At 39.1% G+C, this 17,716-nt stretch overlaps 1 protein-coding gene across 3 annotated transcripts in view; it reads left to right on the top strand.

Moving 5' to 3' along the window:
- Positions 1 to 17,716, top strand: part of TSPAN9 (tetraspanin 9) — a gene marked incomplete at its 5' end in the record, with an annotated part of 194,100 nt that overhangs the window by 78,583 nt on the left and 97,801 nt on the right. For 2 of the 3 annotated variants that reach the window (XM_082308688.1, XM_082308687.1), the window contains one exon: positions 4,509 to 4,588. In XM_082308688.1, coding sequence (XP_082164814.1) covers positions 4,526 to 4,588 — 63 coding nt within the window. Of the gene's footprint in view, positions 1 to 4,222; positions 4,589 to 17,716 lie in introns of those variants that run through there. The other variant, XM_082308686.1, reaches the window with a different exon arrangement.

The raw sequence follows: 17,716 nt of genomic DNA, 5'->3' as shown, positions 1-17,716 counted from the left end.
CAGTGTTTGTTCCTGTTCTTGCCTATTGTAGAGCCTCTCCTTCTCATTCCATCAGCAAGATTATTTAAGATCATTACGATCATTTAAGATCATTAAGCAAGATCATTTATGTCTTGTAAAATGGATTTGGAACTCTTACAATGGGAAAAATAAGCATAATTTTTATATATTGCTGAAATACATTTTATATCTGTATTATGTCTTTATAAATACATGGTTATAAATATGTGTATAAACTTGGTCAGCTTTTGCTCTGTTTTGCAGCATGGTTCCACAAGCCAGATGTACAAAAACAGCTGAAGAGGGCAGAAACAGACAGAGGGGTTCAGGAGCGCTGTAGCTGGGCATAATTGGCACTGAAGTTCTGGTGCGATAAAACTAAGGGCTGAGAAAAAATATTAAATGTTTTATGACTTCCAGTAAAAACTGAAGTTGTTGGGATCTGTATTTTGAGGACTGTGGTGGACTGTTCCCAGGAGGGAACCAAGTAAATTAGTTTCAGTAGGAGAACCAGCCTATGTTGTTTGGGCCTTATTACTAATACCCTTCCTTCCCATTTTTCTGCTACACCCATTGTGACATCCATTTTCATACCTGGTATCTGAAAGTGGCCTAAATTCTTACACTTAATACTTGGCTGAGCCATTTAGATGCGATGGACTGAAGTTTGTTGCCTTGTCCCAGGCATTTGTGTGTGGGACTGAAATTATTTTCTTGATGTTGAGACATATCTCAGCCATGAAATTCTGTGATTTAGTAATCAAAGATTAATGAAGTACAGAGTGAGCTTTTGAATGTTTTTCATGCCCTGATTACTTAACAGAGGTGAGATCTGTAGTGAAGCAAAATGTGTTTGTTCCCATGCTGGGGTTACACTGTCAAACGGGACCACCATAAGGTGCTGTTGAAGGGCCTTGCAGCAACACTTACCACTGAAGTCTCAATAAGAGGCAGTGTGAAGTGCAATGGCTAGCCAAAACACAGCTGGATGAACTGGTTACAGCTTTTTCACTGCTTATTGTTTCAGCAAATAAGCAGTTCTTTGTGATTTATTAACTGAGCTACATAAATACTGAGTTAGAGTTCCAGCAGGAGGAAGTGGCATCTAATCTGTAAAGCTGCTCCGTGGCCACAAATTCAAGTGGCAGAAGGTTACTGAAGCTTGTAAAGTCTCCCTCGTGGCAACAGCATAACCATAAGAGGGTCATGGGTTTCCTTTGTACACAGAGCATAGGGGGCCTGATCTGGCACCGTGTTTGCCCTAGCGCTTGCTGCTCACACTTGGATTTTGAAGTTGGCTGTTGGCTATATGTGTGTCTTTGCTTGTTCATTCTGAAGTATAAACTGTGATGTAGACCAGTCATGAAGAACTCTTAATGGAAGATGCATTCCAGGTAATGGTAAAGAAGACTAATCTTCTGTAGTATTTGAAGTAAAAAATAGAAAACTAGAAAGCTTCAATAAGGTCTAATAATGAAAACGTGAAAAAAATAAGCTTGGAGGGAGAGTTGTCTTGCTTTTTTTTTAACCACCAATAGAAACGTTCCCACTATTTACAAACTCTGACTGGATTTGTGGAGATTTTTTGTTTATTACAAAATAGTCTTTCAGTTTTTTAACCTCGAGGAGAGCAGATTATTATTGTCATGTAACTTCATGTGGGAAGCTAAGGCAAATATTTATATTGCATTAGTTTTCACAAGTGCACAGCATTTTTTTTTCTTCTGAAGCTAGTCTACATCAGTGTAAATTTTATGGCAAACCAGTGGGTGCAACAGGATAAAATACTTTAAAATACTTGTGCATTCTCATAATTTTTTGGCTGAGAGCTCAATTTTGTGTGACAAGTAAAGACCACTGAAATTACGTAGCTGCAGCATAGGATTGCAGTGGCACAACTTTATGCTGCCAGTAAGTGAATTTTCAAACAGAAGAGTTTTTTTCAGACTTCTAAAACCATGCTCAGACATTTGCTTTGTGTTTGAATGTGACTTATCCTGCAGGCTACGGTGTCTGAGGCAGGTACCTGGCTGTGGCCTACAAGTCTCTTCCATGTTTTTTTCTGAGAAAGTTGGTTCTTGATGACTGCTTACGTTGAAGTTTGTATGGGCACCATAGACATGTACAGAAATGCCCCACTCTACTTTGGTCACTGCTAATTTTTCTTTTTTTACTTGGGTGTTTTTTGTGTGGCCTTTTCTGCTATCATACGCACTGCTGAGTGGTCGTCTTGTAGTCGCCTTTCTGATGGACACATTTGATGCAGGTAGTTCTGAAATGACTTTTGAAAAGCAAAGTGAATAAATACTGTTGATATAGGCTTGGGCCTGCCTGTTATTAAAATGTTATTCTAGAGCAGAAGAGGTGAGAGAAAGATATTACACATACAAACATGGGATGTTTCATGGCATGAAGTACTTTATGGTGGAGGGATCTTTTCTCAGAAAAAGCCTGTCAAGAAAGGTACAGCACTGCTTTAGGGTATTGATTCTGATGTTGTTACACAAAAATTACAGAATTTTAAGGGGCTTTTGGGCATAGATATCTGAGACTGAATAAATATTATATTATCTTTTCTCAAAGACACCTGATAAAATAATTAACAGTTCATTAGAATGTGCATGTGAAAGGGTCAGTTGAAAATCATGTGTAATTTTTGCTTTTCCTGGTAGCTGTGTTTCTTCAATAGTGGCCTCCTGATATGGGTTCTTTCTTTACAAAAAGAAAAGAATAACCTGCATTTAAAATCTGCTGTATCACTTTGCACCATCAGTGTGCTGCTTTTACGCTTATGACAAAATGATGAATTTGGAAACACCAGGCGTTACCCGAAAGTATTTCTCTTCCTCCCCTCCAGGCCCTTGCACACATACGCCCAGACACACATGCACGGTCGTGCCCTCTCTGTTTCAGAGTCCTAGCAGGCATGTTGCGCTACTATCTGGAAAAGAAATGTGGCATTTGGGTCAGTGTTTCTAGTTCACAGACTACCTGCGATATAAGATGGCTTATTGCCCTACACAGGAACAATCTCTGACATACTAGTTAAATAGAGTGTAAATAGCTGCAGGTTCAGATATCCTTACATTTCAAGAGTTTTAAGAATTGATTGATGGTCCCGTAAGAGGCAGCCAGCTCTGCTTTTCTGGTTATGGTTAATTATATCACAGGTGATGGCGTCACATTATGTGCATGTATAACTGAGACGTGTGCCTATTCAGTGTGTGCCGGGTGCTAGTCTATTCCAGTTCCTTGTCCCATGGCATTTGTTTAAGCCAGAAAAAAAATGTAAGTCACTGTTAATTTAACGAGCAGGGAGAGGTTAGCACCTGTCTATCTAATCCATACTTTTCCAGTATTTTATTGCATTAAAGGAGTATCACTACCTCACAGTTCTAGCTCATAAACAGCTAAACAGTACTTGACATTTAAAGAGATTTTCTGTTGTGCACTTGTATAGTCAAGAGTAATTCTAATCCTATTAAAGATATTATGTCATGGAGGCGTGCCCTGGGGGAGAAGGCTTCTGCTAACTGGCCCGATGGAAAGCAGAGGGGAGGAGCAAGCAGGCGGGTGGATTTATTACTCGATAGTTAGGTCAGGGATTTCTGTGGGAAATGCCCAGTGGTTGCAGTTGCTGATGATTTCATGGCAACAGCAGTGAAACACAGAGTGCGCTCCGATAGCTGGTTACTGAATGAGATACTGCAAATGGGTGGAAAGAAAAAAGACAGCGTGTGAGAGAGAGTCAGAGAGACACAGAGAGGGAAGCTGAGAGCAAGGAAAGTGCTCCGGCTCGAGGAGATTCTCCCAGGTGTACTGCAGAAGCTTTTTGGAAATGGATGCAAGGACCATCTGCTGCCTATAGATTAGAGGGCTGTAGACTAGGAGCAGAGAGAAAGAGCTTATGGCTCTTTTTGAATAAAAATCTGAAGTTCTGCATAACCGATTCATCAAGATAAATCATGAGTATGCTCTTGCATGGGATATTAATGCATAAATCCATGCCACAGATAGACGGAGTACAGCCTACATTACTATAAAAAATAAAACCAGCAACAATGCAGTGAATAAATTCTGCAGTGATTATCTGATTTATATATGAAGAGAAAGAGAAGCAAAACCACAGACAGCTCTTATCGCACTGTGGCATTTGCAAGGCACTGCATTTAATGCTGAGAGATGCTATACATTAAATCTGACAACTGTGAAAAGAGAGATCATGGAGAAGTCAAGTAGTGAGGATTCTTCAATTCACCGGAGTCCATCTTTGGATAGCAAAGACTCAGATTTTGCTAAACCTTCTACCTCAGGGAGGCAATTTGGTCGAGGTTTTACTGCTGGAGCTTTCTATGGTACAACTGGATCACGCACACAGAGCCACACCGGGGTCGGAACCGGGACCGGCGTTGGGACTGGGACTGGCATAAAAAGTGACAAATACAGTGCACCCAAAGGCAGCAAATACGTGGTCTTTTACCTGGATCTATCCTTTGTTTTCCTTTTAGAATTTAAGAAGTGCAACATGGCAAGAGGCTGCCTGTGTTGTTTGAAATACATGATGTTCCTTTTCAATTTAATATTTTGGGTGAGTACTGCCTTTTCAGTTGCCTTCATTTGTTAGTGTATCCTGTACTGCTGCATTATGTGTATAGTGCATCGTTGAAGCAGTACAGTAAGTTCCCCCCTCCCCTCCCTCCCTCTCATACCTGCTTGGAATATTTTCAGTGTTAAACTTGTGTCTGTTGGGAAAATGTACATGCTTTCTATATCTTTATTACCACCTGGTTACTGTAGTTTGGCTACTAATTTGGCTACTAATATGTGTTTTGAACTGGGTTATCTAAGAAAAGGCAGAATTGTTGCCCTTTAAGGAAGAGCAGAATTATCCTAGCATTAAAATCCTGCAGTGGCAGGATTTTTGCATCCTGTTGTAATACCTCTTGTGGCATTAAGCTGCAGGTTAATTTAAATTTGAAGTACATTCTCATTGTCATCATAAATCTCATTTGCCTTTTGTACACTTAATTTGACAAACTGCTTTTTCATTTGAAGGAAGTTCTGTCCCATTTCTGCAATTAAAAACAATAAATCACATATGTTCTAACCTCATAAGGTATCAGCATAAATGTGAAATGACTGGAATGGTGAATTAATCTGGATTCAGTTTCAGCTGCAGTTGTCCACATTGGCGTGTGAAGTTGGAGACTTGCACTTTGATCCCTTTTGCGGGATCAAAATTGATTTTCCTCCATCAGCCAAGAGGCATGAGGAGTTATAACAATGCCTCAGCAAGCAAGTTAAAAGCGTAATGGCTACTTTGAGCAAAGTATTGTCACGTACAAGGGAGGGAAGAAAAGTTAAGTCATCTGGCAGCTAGGCACCCTTGAGTGAACAGTATTGTTGAGGAAATCACAGGCTAATTGAAATACTGAGTGTGCATGAATATAGACCAATATGAAGTGGTTTGCTTAGTTTGAAATCAAAGGTCACTGCTTTCCTGATGGTTGCAAAGCTTGGGCACATGAACAAAACCATTCATGGTTGTGATCCAGAAATATATGTAGTATGCCTCATAAATAAATGAAAACACTATCCCTGGATTTATTTTGGAAAAAGAGGTATTAACAGTCTAGTTCAGATAGCTACCTCTGGTGTAGAGATATCATTGTTCAAATTAAGAGTCTTACTAGCAGCTTCTCTGTTTATCTTGACCCACTTACTGAAATAACCTTTAAGAGCAAGAGTTAATGGGAGATTTGGTACAGTGTTGAACCACTCATGCAACAGTGAGCTTTTATCAGTAATAGACTGAAATGCTGCAATCACTGAGCTTGTTGGGAGTCTTCCTTAAATAGAAAGGTAGAACTGGTCACTGAAGAACATCTGATCAAATTTCACTTGTGATTTTTTAATTTTTTTTTTTCCTTTTCTGTACACAAACGCTACGAGAAAGTTGCCTTAACTATTTCTGGAATAAATCACTTTGAACACACCAGATTTATATCAAGCTGCCTATTTGACCCAATGCTGCATTACTTCAACACCTTGGAAGTATTTTTTTCATATGCTATATGTTGTGATTAGTTTTGGAACAGCTTTTTTCTGTTATCATTACTCATGTCCTCTGTGATCAGTCATTAGGTATCTCTTACCCCTCACTTCCTTACATGCAATATCTTTCTTTGGTTTTATCTCCTTCCCAACCAGCAATTTTCTTGACTCTGCATCAGGCCTTCAGAGTCCATTTTTCCATTCCTTGATCTTGCAAAAATATTTCAGACCTCATCTGCGTGCCCATCTTTGTCTGCTCAGCTCCCACTGGACTTCTATACAAACACATTGCTGCTTAGGTTAAAACTAGCTTACCATCTGGAACAGTCCTCTAGTACCCTGTGCTTCTTCAACTCCTACCCTTACCTCTTAATTCCCTGTACACCCTCCCTACCATGTCTTTTGTTGTGAGGCTTATACCACTTTTCTTTCTGTTATTGAACTTTGTCACCACATCTCTGTCTAATATTCTAAAAATGCTTTTTGTGTGAACCAGGCTGTATGGAATGAAAATGGTACTCTGGAATGGTGAATCTGAGAGATTATAGAAAAATGCTAAATGCAAGATGTCAGGCTTTTTTCAAAGTAGTTTACAGCAGAAATTTGATCCACCATCCTGGTTTAAATTGTTCAGAAGTCCCCCTTTCTTCACTTTAGGTGGCTTACACTCAGTTTTGCAAGCCAGTCTTGATGTTCCCATGTGTCCTTCCAGAGGACTGCAGTCTTGCTAGATTCTTATTTTTTTTTTAACCAGGCTGTTTTATTGTCTTCATTAACATTATCATCTTTTTTTACTCATGGAAGCGCGAGCTAGAATGAAGAATACTACAAGCAGGTGCTCTGTAGTTTGTTGCTGCTGGCTTCATACCTGGAATCTACGTTAGTTCTCCTACGACTGTCTGACAGGTTTTGGATGTTTGGCTCTGTATGTGCTCCTTGCTGACACTGTGCACTTGCAGTATCTCTCACTCCTGCCCTGAACTCTCCCGCTAGCCCAGCCTTGGGCTCCCCATGCAGCTCTGCCAGTGTCCTCCACACCTACCCTGTCCTGAAACACTCCCTGCTATTTCAGTCCTGTCTCTCTTCTTAACCCATTTTTTCCATTCCCAGGTTTGCCTGTTCTCATTGCTTCCTTCTGAATTTCTGTTAAGAAACCCAAGTCCAAAACCATGAAGTTGTGGCCTGCTCTTGAGCAGTGACTATCATCTTTTGTAATGCAAGGTGATTTATTTTTAGAAAGAGAAGACTCATTTTTAAGCATGAAATTTTCTGAACCTGTAATTCAAAGCAGAATGAGAGTCCTGGTCTTCAGAGGTGAGGAGACCACTGCCACACTGTTATCTTCTGACAAAGGCAAGAAGCGTTTTGGTTTGGGTTTTTTGGGTTTTTTTAATACAGGAACTGATTTAGGCAACTGGAAACAGAGGTGGAAAAACTGTGTTCCAGGGAGTCTTTAAACAGGTGCCAGTCTAGCAGCTGTACAGCTGCAATAGGCAATCCGGCTGACCGGCTTGCTTGCCACAAAGCTACATTGTTCTGAGCCCGCGGTAGCAGAAAGCCCGTCCCATGGGAAGTGTTGTTCTGCATAGTAAAATGGTGTTTCTGAGATGCTCCCCCTGAAAATGAAGACTGGCGGTATCCTTTGGCATCCCAGAATGCTGGCCACTCTTGTCTTGAACAATTCTCAGTGTTGGCCCAAATAAGGATGTTATTCTACAGAAAAAAAAGGAATCTTTTTCCATTATTTGCTTCTTGACACAGAGAAAAAGGCTGGGACCTAGTCTGTCCCTCATGTGGCAGTGAGCTGTACTACTTCAGCCTGGCAGCTACCTCATATATATTTGAAGACCAATTACATATGTATACTCTACACATTTTTATATAGAATATATTTTATATATTTTAATACATATACATATATATACACACATGTATACGTTTGAAGGTGATGGAGAAGTGCAGTGATTAGTGGGTTCTCTCTGTCATATGTAGCAAACATACTGTTGCTGTGATTACTATGATGAAGAGGTGGCGTGTTGTTTCTGCCCAGCAAGAATTCAGTGTTTGTGAATTAGATTCATGACAACAAACTATAGTTTTTGAACATGAGTAGCATGTGTGTTAGCTAATGTGGAAGGATCACATATGAGTTCTGCAAAGCAAATTGATCTAAGTGGCGCCCAGCAGTAAGTTGAAACAGAAGGTGTTTCTCCACCATGTCACTAAGAGCTTCAGGTATTGCTCTGTGGCTCTCTGATTCTTAGCAGTTGTTCTTGGCCATCTGGCATTGCTTTCTTTTGGAGATTAGAAGAGTCTGAGCTGAGGGTTAAGGAAGCTTATAGTATTTAATTGTGTGGCTAGGATGATGATTCACACTGAATTCATCCTAAGTGCATAATATGTTTTGCAAAGGGACTGGTTTGCCTTCAAGAATATCTATGTGTAAACATATGGAGATTGCAAAGTAGCCAGTATAGCTCTGCAGAAGACAGAAAATATTGACTTTTGATTCTACAGATAACAGCTTAATTGTCAAGAAAGGTAATCACCAAATATAAACATTAGGGTCTATGTCTTTCTAGGGTAGATTTCATTGTTTTATTAGAGAAAAGGATTACAATAATTATTTTCACAAAATGTATCAGAAAATCTTACTGGCTATAAAAATGCGAATTCTATAAAACATAAATTTTAAAAAGAAATTTCACTCGTGAAATGAGAATTTCATAGGGTCCTAAAAGGGAAATTTTGAAGTGACAGGAATAAGTTATCAAAACTTCACTAGAGAACTTTGCAAGTAGACAGTGGTCATGGTTAAATTTTGGGTTGTTCTATTCATTTAACTAAGGTTAATGAGTCCACATACAGTGAAGCATTCATAATACACATCTTGTTAGATTTTAGCATTGCTTAATTTTAATATAAAATGCGTTTTATTAAGGGGAACATATGGCAAGATTATTAAATCTCTGATCTTCTGTGTTTCAGGAAGAGCTAAGGAAAAGCTAAGTATAGTCAAGAAGATCCTTAATGTGGTGTATTTGTTAAATTGTTTATATTTAAACTACTACAAAAAAATCTGATAGGAATAATACCTGTTTATTAATGATGTAATTATAAGCAGAAGTTATTATTTATCTAAGTTAAATGTAGTCAACTTTGCAAATTCAGATATTTAATATTCAGTTTCAAAGTAAATTTTATAATAGGTTGGGAGCATTTTCCTTTCACCAAAACATAAGACTAGAAGAGAAAAAGATGGGCTGGAAGCTTGCTGGTCCAGAAGTAGCAGCAAAAAGTCAAATACAGCAAATCTTTCACTGGTCCTCTGTTATTAAAATAATGGATAAAGACTGTTGCTCCTGAAGAGTATTTTTCTGAATTAATTATTTGTCTAATTTAATCTTGTAGCAGGAGCAATTAGTATGTTTTCCTGTATATTAAAAACAACGTTGCATGTTTATCAGTGAGCATAAAGACAGTAGTACAGCAGCCATGCAGGTCACTTTTACTGAAGTCTCCAATCAGACTAAAAGAAAGGGAGCATGTCCGTTCTCTGGGCCTGGCTGCTGTCAGAGCTATTGGTACTGTAAAACAGCTAAGAATTTTAGAATGGTTTATATAAGGTAATCCATACTTATTTATACCAAACTTATACTATACTATATATACATAACATATACTATAGTGCACTGTTTAGTTTGAAGTACAAAGCTGTAATGCTTAACTGAACCTGTTGGACAGACAGTTAAATCTCGTGAAGAGACTTTGTCCCTATGCACAACTGAAAGTTAATCTCTGAGGTTTAAGAGGAACAGGCAGTTTGTCCCTGCAGTGAGAACAAAAGTACTAACTACAGACAGCTTAGAACAGGAGACACATTCATGTTCTCTCTTTTTTCTTGTCTTCCCCTCACTGCATTATCTGATATTCCCCATTTTCTGACACGGAATAATAACAGGGAGAGAGAGCGAGTGACCCTGGGATGCTTGTCTCTTGACATAATAGCGATATTTACTTCTGTCATATTTTGACTCTAATGACATAAGTCAGCAATGCGGTGCCAATTGTGGTACAATCCCATGAAAGTAAGACTACTCAAAAACAAACAAGCAAACAAACTAAAACCAAAAAACCAAACACTTCCTCCCCAAAAAACCCCCCAAAACCAAAAAACCAAACCAACCAACCAAGCAAGACAGTGAAATCTGGAAAAAGCTAATGTTTTCAGTCACATTAGCAGGAAGAATTCATTTTTTAGTAGGGATTCAGTAAGCTGTGAAAAGATTCCAGCTTTAAGTTTTAGTTTCCGCTCCAAATGGTAGAGCACTGTTGGTGTGCCTGTGCAAATGTGCACCTCAGGGGGGGAGAACAGAGATTAATGTTTTAGCATGGCAATGTTTTGGCTGGGAGGAGAAGGAAAGGTAATGTTTAGTTCGAATGGTGTGGTGTCCTAATGAATATGATGTAAATAATTAAGTCCATTTAAAAACCTGTACAATGATGTTACAGAATAATATTCAAATGTTATTAGACTCCTGAGAGTGGTTTTAATTTAAAATAACGAGGTCTGCTTCGGAGCTGAGTTAGACTGGTTAATCCAGGTGGCGAGGGCCCCATAACTGGTCTAAGCCGTTTCAACTTGATAGGGAAGACATCCGATACGGCATTTTTCACAGTGTTTCTCTCACCAACTGCTCTTTGCTAACACCATATTCTATTCAGGTTGTTTTATTTTTTTGGGGTGTGTGTGTGTTTTTTTAATTATTTTTGTTTTCCTTCAGTGTGGAAGTGTTTTTACTCTAGCTGTAGATAGGTGTGAGAGCCATTCGTGTCTGTTATTTTGGATAAACAATGGTTGATTCATGACTCAAAAAGCAGATTTGTTGTATACATCTGTTATAATGTAGCCTGCTGGACATGGTTTAATCATTTATATATGAGGAGGTTTATAGGCATTGAAAGTGGTAAGTAGAATAAGAATTTCAAATTGGAAAACAAATTACTCCCCTCCAGCCCTCCTTGCGCCGCTCCCAGAGTTAAATATTTCTTTAAATATGTGACTTAGGCTCTCTTCCTCATATCCTCGGCTGTGTGACCTTAAGCAAATTTCTTCAGTCTTCTGTGTCTCAGTTCCCTTAACTTTTAAAAATAATGATGATATCAACTTTTATAAAGAGATGGTTATAATCATGGGTTACAATTATTGTTAACTTCGAATAAGCTTAAGTGTAATGTTTCTTACTTATCTCTGGACTCCTAGACCCGTGCAGAACATTTCAGTAAGCTGCTTGATTGGGCCTCTGTTAGCATGCTCCCTTTTTGTCTGTTCTGCTACCTTCCAGCCTGCAGAGGCTGGTCCAAAGGGGTATAATCTTCCTCGTGTGAGTAGAGGATAGGCTTGTAACTCCATTATCTGGCTGTCTGAGGAGGCATGTAATTTTGCTTATTTAAATGCTGCTGACACAGAACAAGACCTGGGCAGAAAAGATGGGAGGTGCAGTCCAACGTGTGGAAAGTAAAGTTCAGTTAGTTGGGGTTTTGCTGTACGTAAGTTAGGATGTTCCTAATGGGCAGTCAAGTCGTCACAGGTAATACGGTATACTATACTTAGTTACTCCTCTGTGTTTATCCCATATAATTCATAAAGTTACCCAACCTTTCAGCAATTCATGGAAACTTTGAATCAAAGGAGGAATTCTGCTGGATATCTTTTATTTTAAGATATAAAGCTTTTATTTAAAGCTTTGCTTTAAATATCTTGCAGAAATAAATAAACCACACCTTCCAAACAAAGTAAAGGATCCTAATATGGCTGAAGATGTTATTAAACAGTGAATGTATGCTGAACTTGTTGGAGTGGTCACATAAAACTTAACCGTTTTAATATCACTTTACAGAAATGACTGCAGGCACTGAACTCAAAGCAATTTCACAACTTTCTGAAACAAATTAGCTTATAAATCAACTCAGATCTCCATTCAGCTCAGTCCTTTGCTGCTTAGGAGCAACTTAAATTGCTGAATTTATTCAGCAGAGATAATTGAACTTCCAAGTGTTTGGAAATTTGACTGGGATGATCATTCTTCTTTCCTCCTGCTTTTCTTGAGCTGGGCCAAAGTTCACATGGCTGTCCAAACCTTTTTCATTTAACTACTCCATCCAGTGTAGCAGGGATTGTGAATATTCTTGGGACCTGCTGCCAGTTTGAATTTTAAAAATCATCTGCAGCTCATCTTCAATAATGTCTCTCAAAACTTGGCACCATGGCCAATAGCTTTATCACTGCGCAGGTAATGCAAGTAGGGCTAGTTTTCCACAGGGTTACAATACCTCCAGGCAATGTTTGTGGTTGTCCTTAATCAAGGCATAGCCAAGTCCCTGCAATCTTAGTAGCCAGTCTGAGCCCATCTTGAAGTGTTTAGTGTCACAGTTAACATGCTGGCTCTCCTGTCTCCTCTCTCACCCAGAGCCTCTGTGCTGTCTGGGAACACAGAGCTGTTGGTTAGCCCTTGCATCCCGTGGAAGGGGATGCAAGCTGAAGCACAGAATGAGTAGCTTGCCATTTCTTTTATTTCTTTCTTTGCCTCCTTGTGTTTGCTATGTTTTTGTTGTTAAATGCAGTAAATGAGAATTAACTTTTCAGAGTCAAAAGAATTAATAATGTTTGCAAATATTACTTTTCTTGTATTGGGAAAGGAATTCTGTACCCATGGATTCTTGTTGAATCTACTTGGTCCTTATTGCAAACTGCATTTGCTCGTCCTGTCCTGTTGCCTGTCTTCTGACTCTTCTGAATGAAAACCTCTTGTGCTGTTTCTAATCAATGCATCAGGGATACATAGTTTTCAAAATACATTGAGCTAGTGTCTGTATGTCTTTCTTCCCATATAACAATAGCAAGTGATGAGGCATCAGGGACTGAATTTGTATCATCTTTTTTATTTCTTTTGTGGATTTCCCCGTACTTCTGTTTTATGTGCATTCTGGTACAATTTCTACTGCTGTAGGTACAAATTGTAGGTCTGCAGTAGGAAATGATCACATTACTGTTGATTCTTAAAAGTGTATGACAAGTATTGAGAGTTGCTGCAAGGAATTAAAACTAGCAGAAACTGGTATGCTAATTACAGAATTATTAAATTTTGACACTGTAAGGAGTTGTGACTGATAAGTATTTTTTTTACTAAAGTGGGTTCTAATGGGTTTTAATTTCTTATGGTGAAGAAGACTGAAGCAAGGCAATCATGAGCTATGGATGAAGATAAGATTATGAACAGATGACTATAAGCTGTAGGGGTTCATCAGCTTAACAAATTACTAGTCATTAGCAGAGATGAATTAGTTGATTGTGTACACGTTTCTACCATGCTGCACATGTGATGCAAAGCATGTTAACTTAAACCAAGCAGTTTACTCTGCAAATAATGTGTGTAATGGTTAAGAGTGGAAGCAGTTAACTTGGAATAATTCTGTAATATATAATCATCTCTGTATACCGCAACGTACAATCACTGAGTCTGAAATGATGCAAAAATGAAACAGAGGGAGAAAGAATTGGTACTGTACTATTCAATCAAATTTTCTCGCTTAATTTGGTATCTTAGAGAACTGAAAGTTACTAGAAAGGCTACTTCTGAACCAGAGGTTTGTTCTTTTAGGCTTATTGATTGATGTTTTAAGCACACTTTTCCTTAAATGATGCTGCTGAATACTTACATTTTGTAATGTAGCTCAGCTGTGTCACTGCTGAGTAGTGTGTGTTTGTCACAAGACTCATTTCTTCCTCTGTATTGTCTTGGAGAGTTTCCAACCAGTTATGATCTTAAGCAGGTAAGAGAGCTGTCTGTCAATGGATTGTAATTCAGAAATGTAAACATCTCATGTTGTCTCATTTGATAGTAGTTTTAAACTAAATTGGTGGTTAAGAATCTTATCGTCCTGTACTTCTGTGCCCCGCCCCCCCTTTTTTTTTCTGCTTCACCTAGCTATTGCTGCGTCCCAAAGAGTGCGTTTCTTCTGCAGTGTCCTCTGGATGCAAAGACACAGTTAAATTGGGGGGGGGGGGGGGGGGAAAGTTGCTCAGTTGCTCTTTCCTTAGTTTTGATTGCCCTGTCATCTCCATTTTCACTGCTTCAAGGAACTGACATTACATCTGTTGCCATAATCCCAGAGTGCCTTAGGACCACTTAATATATTTATCCTCTGTGGTTTTATCCTCCTGATACAGACGGAAAGCTGAGACACCAAAACAAAGAGAACGTCTGCAGTGGAGCACAGGGTAGAGGGCTGAGAGCTATTGGAGACCAGAACAAGCAAGTCCACATGTAGCACAGTTCAGCACGGGTAGGCTTGTGTTGAGTTCTGCTTGGCTGTGTGTTCACGGCACTGCCCATGAGCTCAGCAGTCCTGGAGATCACCTATCTCGAGCTTGAGTATCTTTGCGGTGGTCTTCCCTGCACTTTCATTTCCAGATTAGCTTGGGCAGAGACAGCTTAAATCTGTCTATATCCATGGTGTAGATGTGTCCTACTAAGAGACTTGCACAAAGTTAAACTGAAATTGAATCTGGATCTCTAAAGTCCTTGGTAAGTGTCTTAAGCAACAGGCCATCTGTTAGGCCATGCCTTATGAGAGACTTGATGCAGGCAAGCCACCTCTGAATTCCATACGCTTGGGCAGCATGGTCCACAGGCACAAAATTCCTTTATGATTTAGGACCCACAGACCATCATTTTATTTGGCTGTGTACTCCAGAGGTCTAGCATGTCACTGACTTCCAGAAGTACCTAGAAGAGTGGAAGGCTGGGAGTTTTTGAACATCTGGATGGAGGTCCCGCAGCCTCTTTGGGCACCTGTTCCCTTGCTGCACCAGTCCCATTGTTATGGTTTAACCTGGCAGGCAGCTAAACACCAGAGAGCCATTTGCTCACTCCTCCCTGTCCCCAGTGGGATGGGGGAAAGGATCAGAAAAAAAGGAAAAAAAAAAAAAAAAAAAAAAAAGTAAAATTTGTGGGTTGAGATAAAGACAGTTTAATAGGAAAGAAAAGGAAGGGAAAATAATAATAATAGTAATAATGGTAAAAGAATATACAAAAATAAGTGATACACAATGCAATTGCTCACCACCCATCGACTGATGCCCAGCGAGTCCCTGAGCAGCAGTCACTCCCTCCCGGCTCCTCCCCCCAGTTTATATACTGAGCATGATGTCATATGGTATGGAGCAGCCCTTTGGCCAGTCTGGGTCAGCTGTCCTGGCTGTGCCCCCTCCCAGCTTCTTGTGCACCTGGCAGAGCATGGGAAGCTGAAAAGTCCTTGACTAGTGTAAGCCCTACTTAGCAACAACTAAAACATCAGTGTGTTATCAATCAACATTATTCTCATACTAAATCCAAACCACAGCACTATACCAGCTACTGGGAGGAAAATTAACTGTATCCCAGCTGAAACCAGGACACAGTAGTCCATTGTAATATTTTTTTTTAATGACTCCAAACCAGCTAATAAAATAATTCCATAAATGATAAATAAACCAGCATTGTCTTTAACACTTACAGAAGGTAGAGATAAGAAGATGAAATAGTTTCCTGTTGCATGTCTGACAATAACAATTCTTCCTACTTTGCGTAGCCCCTCAAGCCATACGTTTGTCTTCTACATTCTATTATTATTACATACATGTTTGTCTTCTTCATTAGAGCAACGTTTGCTCTAATGGCTTTTTCAGCATGCGGAACATAAAAAGAACTCTCTGGTGGGATCTTCTTTTCCACTGTCAGCATCTGAGAGGATGTTGGGTTTATGTCTTTCAGTGCAACATTGGTTTTGTGTCTTATGGGATGTACTTTAAAATGCAGATAGCTAGTGTTATCTTTGATCCGGTTTTGTTATTTTTGTGTTTGTGTACACTTTTTTTAGGTGTTATCTACTCTGCTAATAGAAGTGACCTGTGAAGGTGGCTATGATGTATGACCTTGTTGTGATAGAGCTATCTGTTACTTTGGCAGGTTGAAATCCCATATTCTTGGGCATTTTAACTCTTTCTTTCTGCCTTTAGGTAGAAATGGAAGCTGACACTATTGTTGAATTTTCTCCTTGTTTTGTTTCTTAGTCTGTTCTTCCATTTACAACTTAATTGGAATAAATCATTCTTGTTCTTTATGATTTATTAGATGTTAGTGGTAAGGTTTCTATAGTTCTGCTGCGAGCATTTAAATTGATGATCCAGATAAACTGTAGTGGGGTTACTAGTTCAGACAGTTAAGACTACTATGTTTGACTTATAGTGGTTTGATTTATCTCCCATTCATGAGGCTCAAATGTAAAACTGGATATATTGGATCAGACCAAAAGTTTGCATATCCTGTCTTTGAAAGTAGATGGTAAAGAATGTTTAATAGACACTAAAGGAATTGAACAAATTCACAGAACTCCTTTGAGTCATTTATCCTGTGGCCTTCCTAAATTCTCTGGCAGTAAGTTCACTTGTTTAATTACGTATTCTGTGAAAGAGCACTTCCTTTTAAGCCTACTGCTTGATAATTTCAGTAGACACTGACAGATATTCTGAAAAACAGTGAACTGTCCTCCTTTCTGCTTGTCATTATTGGTTTTATTTATTTTATTTTATTTTATTACTGGAATGGGAAGAAAAATCAGGGAAATTCTAATTTAAAATGAGGTTACTGCAAAAGTAGTATTTAGCAGTGCTTAGCATAGCATATGTTTAGATCATTGGATTATAGAAAAATTCGAGGTTGGTAGGAACCTCTGGAGAACATCTGGTCCAACCTTATGTTGAAAGCAAGGCCTTAGATTATGTTATCCAAGGCCCTGTCAAGCTCAGCCTTGAGTACTTACAGCAACAGAGATTCCACCATTTCTCTTGGTAATCTGTTCCAATGTTTAATTATTCTCAGTTCATTCAATTTGTTCTCAGTTTTTCTTATAGCCACACCAAAATTTTCCCTGAAGCAACTTGTGCCTATTGTTTGTCTTGGTGGCACTCTGCTGGATGGTCTTCAGTTTCTTGAGCTGGGGCGACCGAACCTGGACACAGTAGTCCAAGTGTGGTCTAACAAGTGCTGAGTAGAGTGGAATAATCACATCCCTTGATCTGCTGGATATAGCCTAGCCAATGCAGCCTGGGGCAGGATTTAAATGCTTATACTAATATTTATGCTGTCCTGGTGTACTGTGGTATAGCTTTTAATGTCAAGTGTAGAGCAGCAGCATGCACAGCACTCCATATAAAGTTCAGTGAGATGAAGAAGCTTTATTGTGAGGACAGAAATATTTTCTTCCTCACTCTTGAGCATTTACACTCATAATACATTGCTGCAATTAAACACTTTCATCCTTGTATTGTTTTTCCTTCTGAGAGTGGATCTGACTGCCTTCCCTTGTAGCCTCTCCTGAAGTACACTTCAGCTAAAACACTTCTGCTTCTTTGGGCCATTCAGCAGTTTTTGTAGCTCATCCTGCAGCTTTGTCAGTATAAGTCATACTTAGTTTTAAACTCCATCCTGCTTGAATGTACAGGTGGCGCAAGTGCTGACAAGGACAAAAACATTGATCTTATCATTCCCCCATCCAAGCAGCCGCAGTGTATGATTGTGTTCTCTAGTACAGTATATTGATTTTATGCATTGCTCTATGT

Source organism: Platalea leucorodia, assembly GCF_965183815.1.
Source record: "Platalea leucorodia genome assembly, chromosome: 4".
NCBI classification, from domain to species: domain Eukaryota; kingdom Metazoa; phylum Chordata; class Aves; order Pelecaniformes; family Threskiornithidae; genus Platalea; species Platalea leucorodia.
The sequence above is the reverse complement of the archived record's forward strand: the minus strand, read 5'-3'. Positions and strand labels throughout refer to the sequence as shown.